Source organism: Enhydra lutris, unplaced genomic scaffold (assembly GCF_002288905.1).
Source record: "Enhydra lutris kenyoni isolate GAN:26980312 unplaced genomic scaffold, ASM228890v2 scaffoldscaffold15, whole genome shotgun sequence".
Classification (NCBI taxonomy): Eukaryota; Metazoa; Chordata; class Mammalia; order Carnivora; family Mustelidae; genus Enhydra; species Enhydra lutris.
The window spans coordinates 3,612,631-3,628,195 of record NW_019154099.1 but is presented as its reverse complement, the minus strand read 5'-3'; the positions used below and the strand labels follow the sequence as shown (position 1 = coordinate 3,628,195).

At 34.5% G+C, this 15,565-nt stretch overlaps 1 protein-coding gene across 1 annotated transcript in view; it reads left to right on the top strand.

Annotated features, from left to right (window-relative positions):
- The window catches only part of LOC111146911 (RB transcriptional corepressor 1), a 157,200-nt gene that overhangs the window by 65,836 nt on the left and 75,799 nt on the right, over window positions 1–15,565 (top strand). The window contains exons 13-17 of the mRNA XM_022502668.1: window positions 2,447–2,563; window positions 3,800–3,856; window positions 3,941–3,972; window positions 4,057–4,133; window positions 5,238–5,434. Of these exons, the coding sequence (XP_022358376.1) occupies window positions 2,447–2,563; window positions 3,800–3,856; window positions 3,941–3,972; window positions 4,057–4,133; window positions 5,238–5,434 (480 nt within the window). The remainder of the gene's footprint in view (window positions 1–2,446; window positions 2,564–3,799; window positions 3,857–3,940; window positions 3,973–4,056; window positions 4,134–5,237; window positions 5,435–15,565) is intronic.

The following is a 15,565-nucleotide window of genomic DNA, read 5'->3' as shown; positions in this document are numbered from 1 at the left end:
GTGGTAGTGATGTCTCTCATTCAGTAGGTTTGGTAGCGATGATGCTTTTATATTTAGGGTGTTTTGGGTTTTTTTTGTTGGTGTACAATTGACATACAACATTTTGCTAGTTCCTTTTTGTTTTATTGATGGTTTTCTTTGCCATGTAGAATCTTTTTATTTTGACGTAGTCTCAATTGTTTATTTTTGCTTTTGTTGCTTTATCTTTTGTTGTCAAACAGAAAATCAGATCTTGAAGACCAGTGTCAAGGGGCTTATATCCTGTGTTTTCTTCTAGGATTTTTATGGTTTCAGGTCTAACATTTAGATTTTTTAGTTCGCTTTGAGTTAATTTTTGTGTATTGTGTAAGATTGGTCAAGTTTTATTCTTTTTCATGTGGCTCTCTAGTTTTCCCAGCACTGTTTTTTGAAGAGACTGTCCTTTCCCCATTGTATATTCTTGCCTCCTCCATGCATAACTGGCTGTATGCATGAGTTTATTTTGGGGCTCTCTGTTCTATTCCACCAATCTGTGTGTCTGCTTTGTGCCAATACCATACTGTTTTTAAAACCATAGCTTTGTAATATAGTTTGAAATCAGGCAGTATGATGCCTTGTTCTTCCTCAAGATTGCTTAAGCTATTGGGAATCTTTTGTTGTTGCATACAAATTTTTGGATTGTTTGTTATATTTCTGTGTAAAAGACATTGGAATTTTGATAGGGATTGCATTGAATCTGTAGATTGCTTTGGGTAGAATGGATGTTTTAACAGTATTAACCCTTCCAATCTATGAGTGTGGGATATCTTTGCATTTATTTCTATGTTCTTCAGCTTCTTCCATCAATGCCATATAGTTCATGTACAGGTTTTTCATCTCCTTGCTTAAATTTATTCCTAGGTATTTTATTCTTTTAGATGGATTTGTAAATGTTTTCTTAATTATCTTATTACATTATTAGTGCATAGAAACAAAACTGATTTCTGTGTATTGGTTTTGTATCCTGCAACCTTACTGAATTAGTTTATTCTAGCAATTTTTTGATGGAATCTTTAGGGTTTTTTATATATAATATCATGTCGTGTCAATAGACACAGTTTTACTTCTTCCTTTCCAATTTGGATGCCTCTTAGTGTTCTTGCCAGATGGCTCTGGCTAGGACTTTCAATACTATGTTGAAGGGGGCATATTTGTCTTGTTTCTGATCTTACAGGAAAATCTTTCAGGTTTTCACCATTGAGTATGATATTAGCTGTGGGCTTGTCATATATAGCCTTTATTATGTTGAAGTATATTCCCTCTATACCTGCTTTGTTGAGAGTTTTTTTATCATAAGTGGATGTTGAATTTTGTCAAGTGTTTTCTGCATCTTTTGAGATGATCATATGATTTTTATCCTTCATTTGTTAATGTGTCACATTTATTTGTGCGTATCGAATGAACCATCCTGGCATTTCTGGAATAAGTCTCACCTGATTGTAGTATGTAATCCCTTAATATATTGTTGAATTTGGCTTGCTAATAGTTTCTTGTGGATTTTTGCATTTACATTCATCAGGGATATTGGCCTATAATTTTCTTTTCTTATGACGTCTTTGTCTAATTTTAATGTCAGGGTAATGCTGGCCTTGTATGTGTTTGGAAGTGTTCCGTCCTCTTTTTTTTTTTGGAGGGCTTTGAGAAGTTTTATTTTTTTTCTTTTCTTTTTTTTTTTAAGATTTTATTTATTTATTTGACAGAGAGATCACAAGTAGGCAGAGAGGCAGGCAGAGAGAAGGTGGGAAGCAGGATCCCCACTGAGCAGAGAGCCCGATGCGGGGCTCGATCCCAGGACTCCGAGACCATGACCTGAGCCTAAGGCAGAGGCTTTAGCCCACTGAGCCACCCAGGCACCCCTATTTTTTTTCTTTTTTGAATGTCTGGTAAAATTTATCAGTGAGGCTCTCTGAATTTTGACTTTTGTTTCTTTGGACGTTTTTGATTATTGATTCACTCTCCTTATTAGTAATCAATCTGTTCATATTTTCTGTTTCTTCATGGTTCAGATTTGGTAGGTTGTGTGTTTCTAAGAATTTATCCTTTTCTTCCGGTTTTCCAGTTAGTTGGTGTATAATTGTTCATAGTAGTCAATTATGATCCTTTATATTTCCATGGTTTTAGTTTGTAATGTCTATGCGACTTTTTTTAATGGGTGGAAGGGCTAACAAATCTGTTCTTTAACTTAGCAGCAGAAAATTAGATAATAGGGTTTTTATTTGTACTTTATTAATATTTTTTGGTCACCTACATCCTAAAATGGAATTCTTTATGTTCTCCTTATTTTCAGTATTTGTGTTTACCTAGTTTCTGTAGAAGTGTTTCTATGTTATAAATAACCAAAAGTGAAATTTTTATCTTATAGGACAGAAAATGTTAATTCTGATTAAACAGTATCCTCAACATTGATTTATGTTTTTCCTCTTTAAAGAACTGCACAGTGAATCCAAAAGAAAGTATCTTGAAAAGAGTGAAGGATGTTGGATACATCTTTAAAGAGAAATTTGCTAAAGCTGTGGGACAGGGATGTATGGAAATTGGATCACAGGTAACTTGAGTTCATCTTTATTAGTGTCACTATATGTAAATAACCTCAAATGAAATATATTTCCAAATTGTAAAAATATTATAATGGTATTTGTCCTATATTGGTAGATTCTGTATCTAAGCTACCTGTGTATGCTGCTGGTTATGGAAAACTTTATAAGAAAATGCCCCTTACACCATTACAAAAACCAAAAGTAAACATGTAGAAAATTTTAGAAAAAATGTAGACATTTTAAAAATATAAATACAAAAAATTAAAATCTTTGATGTCATTACATTTTTTGGTATATATTCTTTGGCCTCTGCATATATGACTATTCATGAATGCATATACTTAGATAATGGGATCATATACATGCTATTTATTGGTATATTATTGAGTGATATTGGTTTTACTATTGTTATTTCAGAAAATCTATAACCTATACATTGGGTAAAAGTATTGTCTCTGAATCAGAAGCCTGGGTTTATATATGCTTCTACCATTTATGAGCTGTCATTTAACTTCTCTGAGATTCAGGTTTCCATATTTGCTCTGCTTTGTTGTGTGGAATTAGTGAGATAACATATAAAAATACGTTTGAAAACTATAATCTACTACATACATTTATTTCAGTGTAGCGAGGTTATGTTTTGATACTGTGTTTTAAATAATAATATTTAGAAGTCTTTTTGGTTGCATATGAAATTTATGCTAATAATTTGAACAAAGGAATAGGGTTTGTGTGTGTCTATCTAAAATTTGGTTATTCTTTGAACTAATGGGAACTATTTATTTGGTTAAAACTTTTTGCTGATAGTATCAGTTGGGTCATTTTTTGCCTTTGCCAGTTTTATGGACAGACTATTCTCAATCCTGGAGAGTTTTCTTGAAAATACATGTCCTAGGCCACAAAAAGTATTACATTAGTGTATAAAATGTTTAAAATAGTATAAGGTATATAAAACATATCCTGTGTGTGTGTGTGTGTGTGTATGTGTTTCTGTTGAATGATGTAGGCTGAAGCAGAATGAAGGAAAAGGGAAACCAAGTACTGGACCTTCCCTCTTGATAATTTATTGGGAACGTTAACCATCATTTTATATGGAAGTCCTGAGTGTTAGACAAGCTAGCTTTTGTGATCTCTTGGTATTCATATTCCTTAAAGTATCAGAAATGTATTATAAGAGAAACATTCTTAAAAATTAATAATTGTAATTTTCTAAAGTAGTGGAATCTAATTTTTTTTCTTTGTAGCGATACAAACTTGGAGTCCGATTGTATTACCGAGTAATGGAATCCATGCTTAAATCAGTAAGTTAAAAAGAACATAATAGAAAAAAATCCAATGCTGACACAAAAAAGGCATTAGCTAAATGTTTTTTTAATCTGTTTTAGGAAGAAGAACGATTATCCATTCAAAATTTTAGGTAAATTCTTTAGTTTTAATGAAACAATTTTTTCTTTTTTTTATAAAAATAAATGTTTTAAAATCATTCTTTTCTTTCCTTTAGCAAACTCCTGAATGACAACATCTTTCATATGTCTTTGTTGGCATGCGCTCTTGAAGTCGTAATGGCTACGTATAGCAGTAAGTTAAATTTTAGTAAATAAACATTTTAGTTCAGTTTAAAGTTAAAAAAAAAAAACTTATCTAAGGTGTGGTGTGTTTTTTGGGGGCGTGGAGTTAAGGAGACAATAACATAATGTAGATCAGTATATACTGAAGACTGTAAGTGGTCACCATAAATTATTTTAAATGGGTTATTATCTGAATTATTTCAGGTCATCTTGGAAATAGTACTTCACTAGGCTCTTATTCTGGGCTGTCCTTAGTCCAGGAAATATATCTACTGAAATCCCTTCCAAGACCGGAGATTGTAAATTACCAAAGGAGTACTAACAAGTAGCATTTACCTATATGGAAACAGTGCTTTAGATTCTATGGTCATAAAACCAAAGGTTAGAGCCAAAGTCCACGGGATAAACAGACAGCAGCCACTCATGGTATTTTCTTTTAGATATAATTTTAGACATGTATTGTTTTGCAAATAATGTTGCAAATATTAAGTTTTGTTTGCAAAAACAAAAGAAAATTTACCTCAGGATACAAATACACAATAAAAGAGAAATATATATGGAAAACTGTGAATCCTCATTTATAACCCAAAAATGCTAACCAAATTAACAAAATCTTTAAGAAGCCTTCCCTTCTCACATCAGGGATTAGTGAGACTGTGAAAATGGATATGCAAATGCATTGCTGGTTAGATATTAAACTGGTTAGATATTGTTCCTGATACAAGTTTAGAGTATTTAAACCATTGAAAATTTGATATAAGCATGAGCCCTCTATTTAGGAAAAACATGTGCACCTACACTCAGAATTTAGAAGCCTATTTCCTATGAGTCTATGGAAAGAATTCTGCTCTAGGGGTGCCTGACTGGCTCAGTCAGTAGAGCACACAACTAACCATGTCATCATGGTCTTGAGTTCAAGTTCCACGTTGGGCATGGAGACAACTGGAATTTAAAAAACAAAATTAAAAAAAAATCTGGTCTGAATAAAAAATTTTTGTTTAGTTTTTCTACTGTGTTTTAAAATTTTTGTTTCATAAAATCTTTTCAAACTGAAAGTACGTAATTGAAGGCTTAACATTTCATACCTAAGTTACATTTTTTCTTTCATTTTTAGGAAATACATCTCAGAATCTTGATACTGGAACAGATTTGTCCTTCCCATGGATTCTGAATATACTTAATTTAAAAGCCTTTGATTTTTACAAAGTGATTGAAAGTTTTATCAAAGCAGAAGCCAACTTGACCAGAGAAATGATAAAACATTTAGAACGATGTGAACATCGAATCATGGAATCGCTTGCATGGCTCTCTGTAAGTAACTAGCTAAAATAATTAAAGATATTAATATACAAATGAATAACAATTATATGTTAGTGAGAGGTATTTGTTAAAATTTACCTCAAGAGAAAATATGCAATTTAATGAAAATGCAATTTCAGTGTATAGCCCAAGAGTTAAGTGGAATATTAAAATGGAGTTTTCTTTTACTTGGGCTCCCCAGACCATCTGATAGGAATAGCTTTAATTAAGACATGGCACTTTAAAGCAAAACACAATTCCTTAAAGTATTTGAACAATATATTTAAAATAGAGTTGTCATGTTTGAAAATTTAAATGCTGTTAAATTCCAACAAAATGGTAAAAATTAGAATTATGCTATTTAGGGATTTAACAAAGTACAGTTTTCTGGTTCAATTTATTTGCATTTCTTTTTCTTCTATTATTAAATGTAGTCCAAAAATCTACACTATTGTTCAATTATAGTTATTGTTTATAGCATTATAGAAGCACAAATCATATTCTCTATGTATTCTATTTATAGCATATGAGCTATTGATAAGGCTTTTATTTCATAAAGTTGGCATTTTCTATGTAGTAATAGTAAAATACTTATTTGAAGTTCCTCTGTGTTATGCTCTTTAAATCTGCATAGTTGGGTAATACTTTGTGACTTATCAGATCTGTAGATTAATGTAGAGTTTGTCTCTTTGGAAGCTCTGTTGCATGCTAAGCGTATAACTTTTCATTTATGCCAGTATATAGAAATGGCAATGAAAACATTAAGACTTTAGTTACACTAGAATTCTAACCTGTACACGTAAGTCTTAGTTTTAATTTTTTGATGTTCCAAAAACTTAATGGCTAAGAGATAACTTATTTCTTAGTGTTTTCTTGCATTGCTGTATGAACAGAGTAGATAGAATAGGAGAGAAGTAGGGGAAGTTGATAGAAAGCCGTTGCATTTCTATAATTGAATTTAATAACTCCATTATATAGGACCTTCTACTTCATGAGAAAAGTAGTGCTTAGAAATCTAGGGGATTTCTAGGGGTTTAAGTGAGAATGACAAAAATGAATCAATGATAAATAAATATAATAAGTAAGAGGTACTTTTCAGAGGCTGATGTATCCTCTCCTTCTAGACATTGAAATCAAGACATTACTCTGTCATATGAAAGTTTTTATTCTTTTAGAGAGTTTTTTTCCCATTAGTACTCATCTGCAGCATGGCTTGCACTGGGGTAAACATTGTGAAGATACAGAAAAGACATGGGCTCTGAAAATTGTGGAGGAAATAGAAATTTATTGTTTATAAATTGCTTGTGCTCAAGCCTGTTTAGTTCAGTTACTGGTGTTCTAGAATTCTAAACAATATCCCTTTATTCTTGAGAATTTTTGGAGAAAAAGTGACCTGCCCAAAGTCAGAAGACATATATAATTTATTAATAGGATGTGGAAGTCATAAGCCTCTACATATAAATTCTAAATGTGGTTGCTATCTCTAGGGGATAAAATTATAGATGATTTGTATTGTCATATATTTTTAATGTTTGAAATTTTAAAAACTTCTTTTACGTTTAAAATTTTTATTTTTTTTTATTTTTATTTATTTATTTTTTTAATCATTAAGGGAATAGGGTAACTGTGAAGATAAGTCATACCACAGAAATAGAATACTGTAAATTTCTCATGTGAGAATAATTGACATCTTAGAGAAGGGTACATACCATAGATATAGTTGAGCTTTCACAGACTTTTTTTTTCAACTGAAGTAAAACATATATACAGAAAACTATATATTACAAGTTTATAGTTTGAAGAATTTTTCATAAATTGAACACACTCCTGTTGCCAGCACCCAGATCAAGAATCAGAGCAAACTTTAATAATCTTTTGATTCTGTATGACAATAAGAATTTTTCATTTAACTATAGATTCAAACAGTATTGGTTACGTAGGGAAACATCAAGGAAGGTTCTACTTACTTTTTCCCCCCAATAATTTAATAAAAGAAAGAACATCATCATGTTTTTAATGGTTGCATGGAGAAGGGTTCTAGCATCTTTGCTTAACAATCTTGAGAAATAATAAATCAAGAACAGAATAACTTGAAGGAAAAAGCGTATCTTTCTTTGTTTTGATTCCAAAGAGATTAATAGGCCATATATAAGTATAAAATGCTAAACAATCTGTTGAAAAACCTGGTAAAATCTTGTTCCCTGGAAATTTAAAGGAATTAGAGGTGATTTAGAATAAACCATACCTAAGGGTTAGATTAAATGACTTCCAGATGTTTAGGCCTTTTAAATCTATTAAGCAGTTTATAATGCCAGCAGTTATGAAGTGAGATTTATATTTATTACTTTTAGTATGCTCAAAATTTATCAGATCTTTCTCAGTTAAACCTTTATAAACCAAGATACACTAGGTTCGTTCATTCTTTTCTTCCTTTCCTTTTCTTTTCTTTCTTTCTTCCCTCCCTCCCCCCCCTTCCCTCCTTCCTTCTTTTCTCTTTCTTGTTTTTGACAGAGAGAGAGAGCAAGAGCATAAGCAGGGTCAAGAGCAGAGGGAGAGGGAGAAGAAGACTCCCTGTTGAGCAGGGAGCCCAACGCCCAACCGGAGCCCAACTCGGGTCATGATCCCAGGACTCTGGGGTCATGACCCGAGTTGAAGGCAAACACTTAACAGACTGAGCCACCCAGGTGCCCTGGTGCTTTATTTTCTAAATGGTCCCTCTTCCTGGGAATATTGTGGACTCTTCCTATTGATCTCCCTGCATCTCTAACTTCCTTAAGACTATTTTTCTGGTGGCAACTAGAGAAATCTTTTTTAAAAAGCAAATATCATCATGCTAACTCAAATAAAAACCTGTGAGGGTTCTATGCATCTGGTAATGGTGGAGGAAGACTTAACAACATGACTCCCCTCAAAAAAGACAGTTATAAAACCTCTGCATGATTCAGAAAGCAACTGCCTGAAATTCCTGGACAGGAAGAATAGACAGACTCTTCAGGAGAGAAGAGGAGCTCTGAGCCTGGGAAGGAAGCTTTCAGCCCAGGGCTAAGTGGGAAGTGTTATAGGACAGGGAGGGGGTGCCAGTGAGAAGAAAACTGCAGGCTTTCTGGCCAGGGCCAGGGAAACTAAAAAAATAGAAGCTGGGGAAACCTTGGCTGCTGAGGAGAGTGGACAAATCCTATCTGCCCACTTCTTTATGTGAAACCTGAATTATTGCACTGTATGGATTAACAGCAGCTTAAAGAAGGAAGATCTGAACTGAGACAGGAGCTGCTACCCAAATAAAAAGTTTACAGTTCAAGTTCAGTGAAAATGATCACACACTTAAAAACAAAATGAAGCGATGCTTATTTGAGAAAAAAATAACAGAATCCAGAAATCTTTACAATTTAACATTTATGATGTTCAGGATACAGTTTTAAAATTATCCAGCATATGAAGAGGGTCAAAGGAATCAGGTCCAGGGTTTTATTTTATTTTATTTTATTTTTTTTTAAAGATTTTATTTATTTATTTGACAGAGAGAGATCACAAGCAGGCAGAGAGGCAGGTAGAGAGAGAGGAGGAAGCAGGCTCCCTGCTGAGCAGAGAGCCCAATGCGGGGCTCGATCCCAGGACCCTGAGATCATGACCTGAGCCGAAGGCAGCAGCTTAACCCACTGAGCCACCCAGGCGCCCCAGGTCCAGGGTTTTAGAATGGGAACTTTAGGTCAACTATTTGATGCCTCAGGGCTCTCTTTTGGAAGTTTTGTCGCTTCCCTTTTTCTTCCATCAGCAGTTCAAAGTGTCTCCCTGGTGTCCCTGCAACCATTTTAGGGAATCTGCAAAGTTAAAAAGTATTTTTATACTATTAAGATGTTACTTATCTTTTTTACTCTCTTGACATTTATACTGGTGATTTAAAAGTGTTAGCACCTTGGCAGTTATCAGAGCAATAGCATCAAGCTGGCTAGTTGTCATTGTATTCTTCACCACCACAAACTCTCCATTAAAATACAAAACAGAACATGTCAATTTCATTTAAGAATGCCATTGATGCACCAGTAAGCAGTATTAATTTTATTGAATTTCTATTTTCAATCACATGTTGTTGAAAACAACTGACAATAAATATTGCCAATGGTAAATTTTTGAGTTTCCAAGGGAAAATTAGAATTTGGTTAAGCTTGTACTGAGAAGTACAGCTTCTCAGGACTTCAGAAACTTCTGATGAAATCAGTGGTATATTAATAAATGTGACTTTCTGATATTGTAAAGGAGATTTGTCAGTGTTTGTAAGATCTCCATGATTCAGTGAATCGATATTTCCAAAAGACCAGTGAATCGTGTCATAAAGTCATTAAGAAATTTATTCAAAGTTTAAGGTAGACTCATAATAATTTTTTTAAAATATTTATAACATAAAAATTAATAAAGTTCAAGATAGAACAACAGATTTTAACATCTCAAGAGTATGAAAAGTTTATTTTTGTTAATTGATATATTGATATTGTTCCCAATACCACATTGCATCTAAGCTTTAAGGAGCTATAACTTGCCAAGTTTTAGACTAGTATTAAAAAAAAAAAATCCATTACTATTTTTTTAAAGATTTTTAAAATTTATTTGATAGACAGAGGTCACAAATAGGCAGAGAGGCAGGCAGATAGAGAGGAGGAAGTAGGCTCCCCACTGAGCAGAGAGCCTGATGGGCTCCATCCCAGGACCCTGGGATCACAACCTGAGCTGAAGGCAGAGGCCTTAACACACTGAGCCATCCAGGCACCCCATAAAAATCCATTACTATCTTAAAGCTCTATTATTTATTACATTCTTAGAAATTTTCTTTTTTTTTTTAAGATTTTATTTATTTATTTGAGCGAGAGAGAGACAGAGACAGAGATAGTGAGAGAGAGTACAGACAGGAGAGGGAGAAGCAGGCTCCTCACTGAGCAGGGAACCCAATGTGATGCTTGATCCTAGCATCCTGGGATCATGACCCGACCCAAAGGCAGATGCTTAACTGACTGAGCCACCCAGGTGCCCACGTTTTAATTTAAATTAAACTTAACTTTACTTAAAAATTACTAATACAGTAAATATTGATAGATATAATTCATGTGAACAAAAACTTTTGGGCCTTGAATAATTTTAAGAATGTAAGAGAGTTATGAGTCAAATGTTGGAGAATGCCTGCCTTGTATTCTCTTCTCCATTTACTCTTGTCTTTTCTTGCAACTCATACAACCATGTTTTTTTTTTTTCACCTGTCCCTGAGTCTTTGTTCACTTCGTAGGCCCCACTTAAAATACTTTCCTCTGGCTTTGTACTTACCAGAATTTCAGTTCTACTTCTACTCTGTTGTTCATGACCATCCTAATCTATAGTCATTCTTCCTCCTTTACAGTCTTACAGTGTTTATTACTAACTACTTACCGGTCATTTATAAACTTTATATCTTATTCCATGTGCATATCTCATGTTAATTGAGTTACTGTATATAAACCACTCAGAACAGTAGCTGACATTATGTATGTGGCACTTAATTACATAAGTGGAAGTGATGGATAAAGAGGGGTCAACTAATGATGACATATAGGTAGTATCATTCATTAAGATACTGGAATCAGATGAGATTTGCTTGGAAAGATGAGTTTCATTTGATTATGTTGAATTTGAAGTGCTTGTAGGTCGTTCACGTAGAGGTGTCCTGTAGCAGTTGTATATTGTGTCTGGAGCTAAGGAAAGAAATATTAGGTATTTCCTAGTATATAATACTAGGCTAGGAATATGAACCTGAAAGCTGCTGGCACATATATAACAAAAATTTCCATCCTTATTGACAGTTTATTTTGTGCCAGGCATTGTGGTGAGTACTTCTTGTAGTATCTTTAATTTTTATAATAATTTATGAGGTCATATTCTAGATGAGGCAATCAGTGCTTAGAAAGAACTTTAATAACTTGTCCAAACCACACAAGCTAAATGGCAGCACTGTGGTTTAACCCAGGTCTCTCTGGCTCTGAAGCTGTTAATCTGTATGTTTTTACCAAGTAACTGAAGTTTGGGGAATGGATGAGATTGCCTAAGGGGAGAATATAACACAGTAGTTCCATCTTATCCATGGCTGATGTGTTCCAAGACCCCCAGCAGATGCCTGAAACCATGAATAGTATTGAACCCTTTATGTTCTGTTTTCCCTATATATACTTACCTGTCATAAAGTTTAATTTATAAGTCAGGCACAGTGAGAGATTAACAATAATAACTACTAAGAAAATAGAACAATTATAATAGTATCCTGTAATAAAAGTTATGTGAATGTGGTCTCTTTTCTCCTCTCAAAGTATTTTATTGTACTATAGTTACCCCTCTTCTTGTAATGTTGTGAGATGACAAAAAACCTATATGATGAAATGAAGTGAGGTGAATGACTTAGCTTTAGGTGAATGAAGTGAGGTGAATGAAGTGAGGTGAACAACATGACACATCAGAAGGAAAATCTTCTGCTTCTGTACCACAGTTGAATATGGGTAACTGAAACCATAGAAAGCAAAACTGCAGTCAAGGGGGGGCTACTGTATAGCAAGAGAAGGTGGTTAAAGATAGAGGCTTGAAGTGCTCTGACATTTAAGAGGTAGATAGAAAAGAGAAGTCTACAAAAGAGATTGAAATAGAACAGCCAGAGAAATAGGAGGTGGTGTCATAAAGAGAAAGCATTACAAGGTCTGAGTAGGGCTTGGTGTATAAGATAATGTAGGAGCATTCATTTGAGCAACAAGGAAGCCACTGGCAGTGGTAGCAAGGGCTCTTAATAGAAGTGGTAGAGGCAGGAGTAGATTGCAGTGGGATTTTGATGAGATGTGAATGAGGGATAAAGTGGAGACAGTGATTGTGGGGGATTTTGATGAGATGTGAATGAGGGATAAAGTGGAGACAGTGATTGTGGATAGCTTTTTGCTAGAGTCTTGTCTGAAGGGAAATAAAGATATAGCTGCCAATTGTGTGAGGTGGAGGGAAGGTTATTTTTTTGAGATGGGAAAGATAGGATTAAATGTGGATGGAAAAGAGCCATTCATTATGAGTGTTCTCTGTTGAAGGATGACACATCAGTGGCTTAACACAACCATTTTATTTTGTTCATGATTCTGAGGGTCAGGGATTTGGGAAGAGCTTGACTGGGCAGTTCATCCTTGATTGTATGGTGTCAGGGGAAAGATTTACTTCCATGATGCTTCTACTTTTTCTTTTTCCTTTTTAGAGGAAGAGAGGTTGGGGGAAGAGGGAGAGAGATTGAATACTAAGTAGTTTCCATGCCCAGTGTAAAGGCCACCATAGGGCTTAATCTCCCAACCCTCATAATATGACCTGAGCTGAAATCAAGAGTCCAGCACCCAACCAACTGAGCCACCCAGGCGCCTCTCCACGATGCTTCTTAATTCACAAGTCTGGACCCTCATTCCCCCTCAGTACATGGTCAATTTTTTCTTTCCCTTCCCTTCCTACTCTGGGTGCTCTCATCCTCCTGGCCTTCTCATATGAGAAGATATGCATCTCACAGCATACTGGTTTCAGAATAGTCATGCATCTTACATAGTAGCTGGCTTCCAAAAGGCTTCTGGAAGGACTGTAGCTGGAAGGTAGGTTCTGTTGGTGAGAGCAGTCACAGGGCCTGTCCAGATTCAGGGGGTTCCCTTGAATAGATGTCGTCTCCTGTTTGAGGAGAGGATGGGAAATATTGTGCAGCAAATGGAAAGAATGGAAGCAGTTACAAGTAAGGTATGTGGGTGCCGTGGCAGAAAATGGGGGACTTTCCATCTAATGGCCTTATTTATTTGTTTATTTTACAAAATAGAGCTGAGGTAATTTGCTGAGTGTGAGTTGGTGGGTTGGGATAGGGAATGCAAAATGGTGTAGTCAGAAGTTTGAGGAGAGTGGCCACAATTTTAAATTAAAAAAAAAAAGAATCAGCTTTTAATTAATTAATTAAGGAGTTTATTTATTCATTTGACAGAAACAGAGAGAGCACAAGCAGGGAGAGAGGCAGAGGAGAGGGAGAAGTCAACTCCCTGCTGAGCTGGGAGCCCAGTTCAGGGCTCAATCCCAGGACCTGGACATCATGACCTGAACTGAGGGCAGATGCTCACCTATCTGAGCCGCTCAGGCACCCCTTAAGAAACAGCTTTTAATGAAATTTAATAGAGAGAAAGAGATTTTAACTTTATATTCCAGAGCTAGAACATTTTATGTAGTTTACTATATTCTAAGAAATAATCTTGGGAGCACATGAATGATTTGGAATGGAGATGAAAACCATTGGAAATGAGGTGGGTCAAGGAACCAAGAGGCTGAGAGATGAAGTCACCTGGACATGTGGTAGAGAGGAATGTGGACTAGGCACCAAAGTCTTCAGTGCTTGATGGAAGTGACTCTGAGATCAGAGGTTCTAGGAAGGGCAGAGAGTTCCTGAAAAGAAAAGGTCCTGTCTAACTTCTTTAAAAAATTTTGTACAATACCTAGTTCATTGTCTTACGTATAGAATTTAAGTGCAAAAACAACTAGAATTGTAATGTCTTCTTGATTAAGCCATACCTTAATTTATGAACTGACTCTCTTTATCCATTGTACTATTCTTTGCTCTGAAAACTGCTTTGTCTGGTCAGTAAAACCACCCCAGCTTTCTTTTCTTTAATATTAGCTTGGCATGTATTTTTTTCCCCATTCTACTTTTAACCTATTTGTGTCCTTATACTTAAAGTAGGTTTCTTATAGGCAGCATCAGTGTACTATAGTTTTCAGATACAGATCTTTCACCTCCTTGGTTAAGTTTATACCAAATTATTTTAGTCTTTTTGGTACAATTTTAAATGGAATTGTTTTCTTAATTTCTCTCTCTGCAACTTTATTATCAGTGTATAGAAATGCATCCAATTTTTTGGTATTAATTTTGTATCTTGCAACTTTACTGAATTCATTTATTGTGCTAATTTTTTAGTGGAGCCTAGGATTTTGTATATATAGTATCATGTTATCTGAACAGACCAATTGCTAGTAATGAATTTGAATCAATAATCAAAAAACTACCGACCAGAGAGAGTCACAGGTGAATTCCACCAAACACATAAAGAGTTAATGCGTATTCTTCTCAAACTTTACCAAAAAACAGGAGAGGAAGGAAAGCTTCCAAATGCATCTGCAAGTCTAGCATTACCTTGATACCAAAACCAGACAAAGACACTACAAAAAAGGAAAACTATGGGCCGAAACCCCTAATAAACATAGACGCAAAAATCCTCAAAAAATATTAGCAAACCACATTCAGCAGTATATCAAAAGGATTATGGATATGTGGACTTTATAGGTTTCATCAAATTTGGAAATTTTTGTCTGTTATTTTCTTAAAATATTTTAGTTGACTCCTCCTACCTCTCCTTTCAGGGATTCCAGTCATAAATGTATTAGATAACTTGAAGTTACCTAATAATCTGTTATTCTGTTTTTGTTTTTTCCCCAGGTGTTGTCTTTGTTTCATTTTAGATTGTTTCTATAGCTGTGTCTTCAAATTCATTCATTTTTTCCTCTGAAATGTCTAATCTGCTATTATTTTTCTATCTACTGCAATTTTTAATCTTAGACCCTATATTTATCATCTTTAAGTTTTATTTGAATCCTTTTTTACATCTTCTGTATCTCTCTTTAACATGTTAGGCGAAAAAACATGTTTGGGCTTTCCTTTACCTTCTTGAACATATGGAATATAGTTATAATAAGAGTTTTAAAGTCCCTGTATATGAATTCTAACATCTTTGTGTTTAGGTCTGTTTTTATTGACTGATACTTCTCCTATTTATTTATTTATTTATTTGCCTTTTTGGGTCTACTTTGTAATTTTTTAATCGGGTGCCAGACATTGTGATTTTTACCTTATGGAATCCTAGATATTTTCATATTCCTTTCAGTATGTTTCATTTGTGTTTTGGTACACAATTTAGATTCTTGGAAAAATTTGATCCTTTTTAAGACTTTTGTTGTTTTTGGACAAAGCCCAAGCAGTAATTAATCTATGGCTAATCTATAACACCCTTCTGAGTACTCTACCCTATGGTACATGTATTAAAAGGTTTTTCCACTCTGGTTGGTGGAAATCAGAACTCTTCTTGGCTCTGT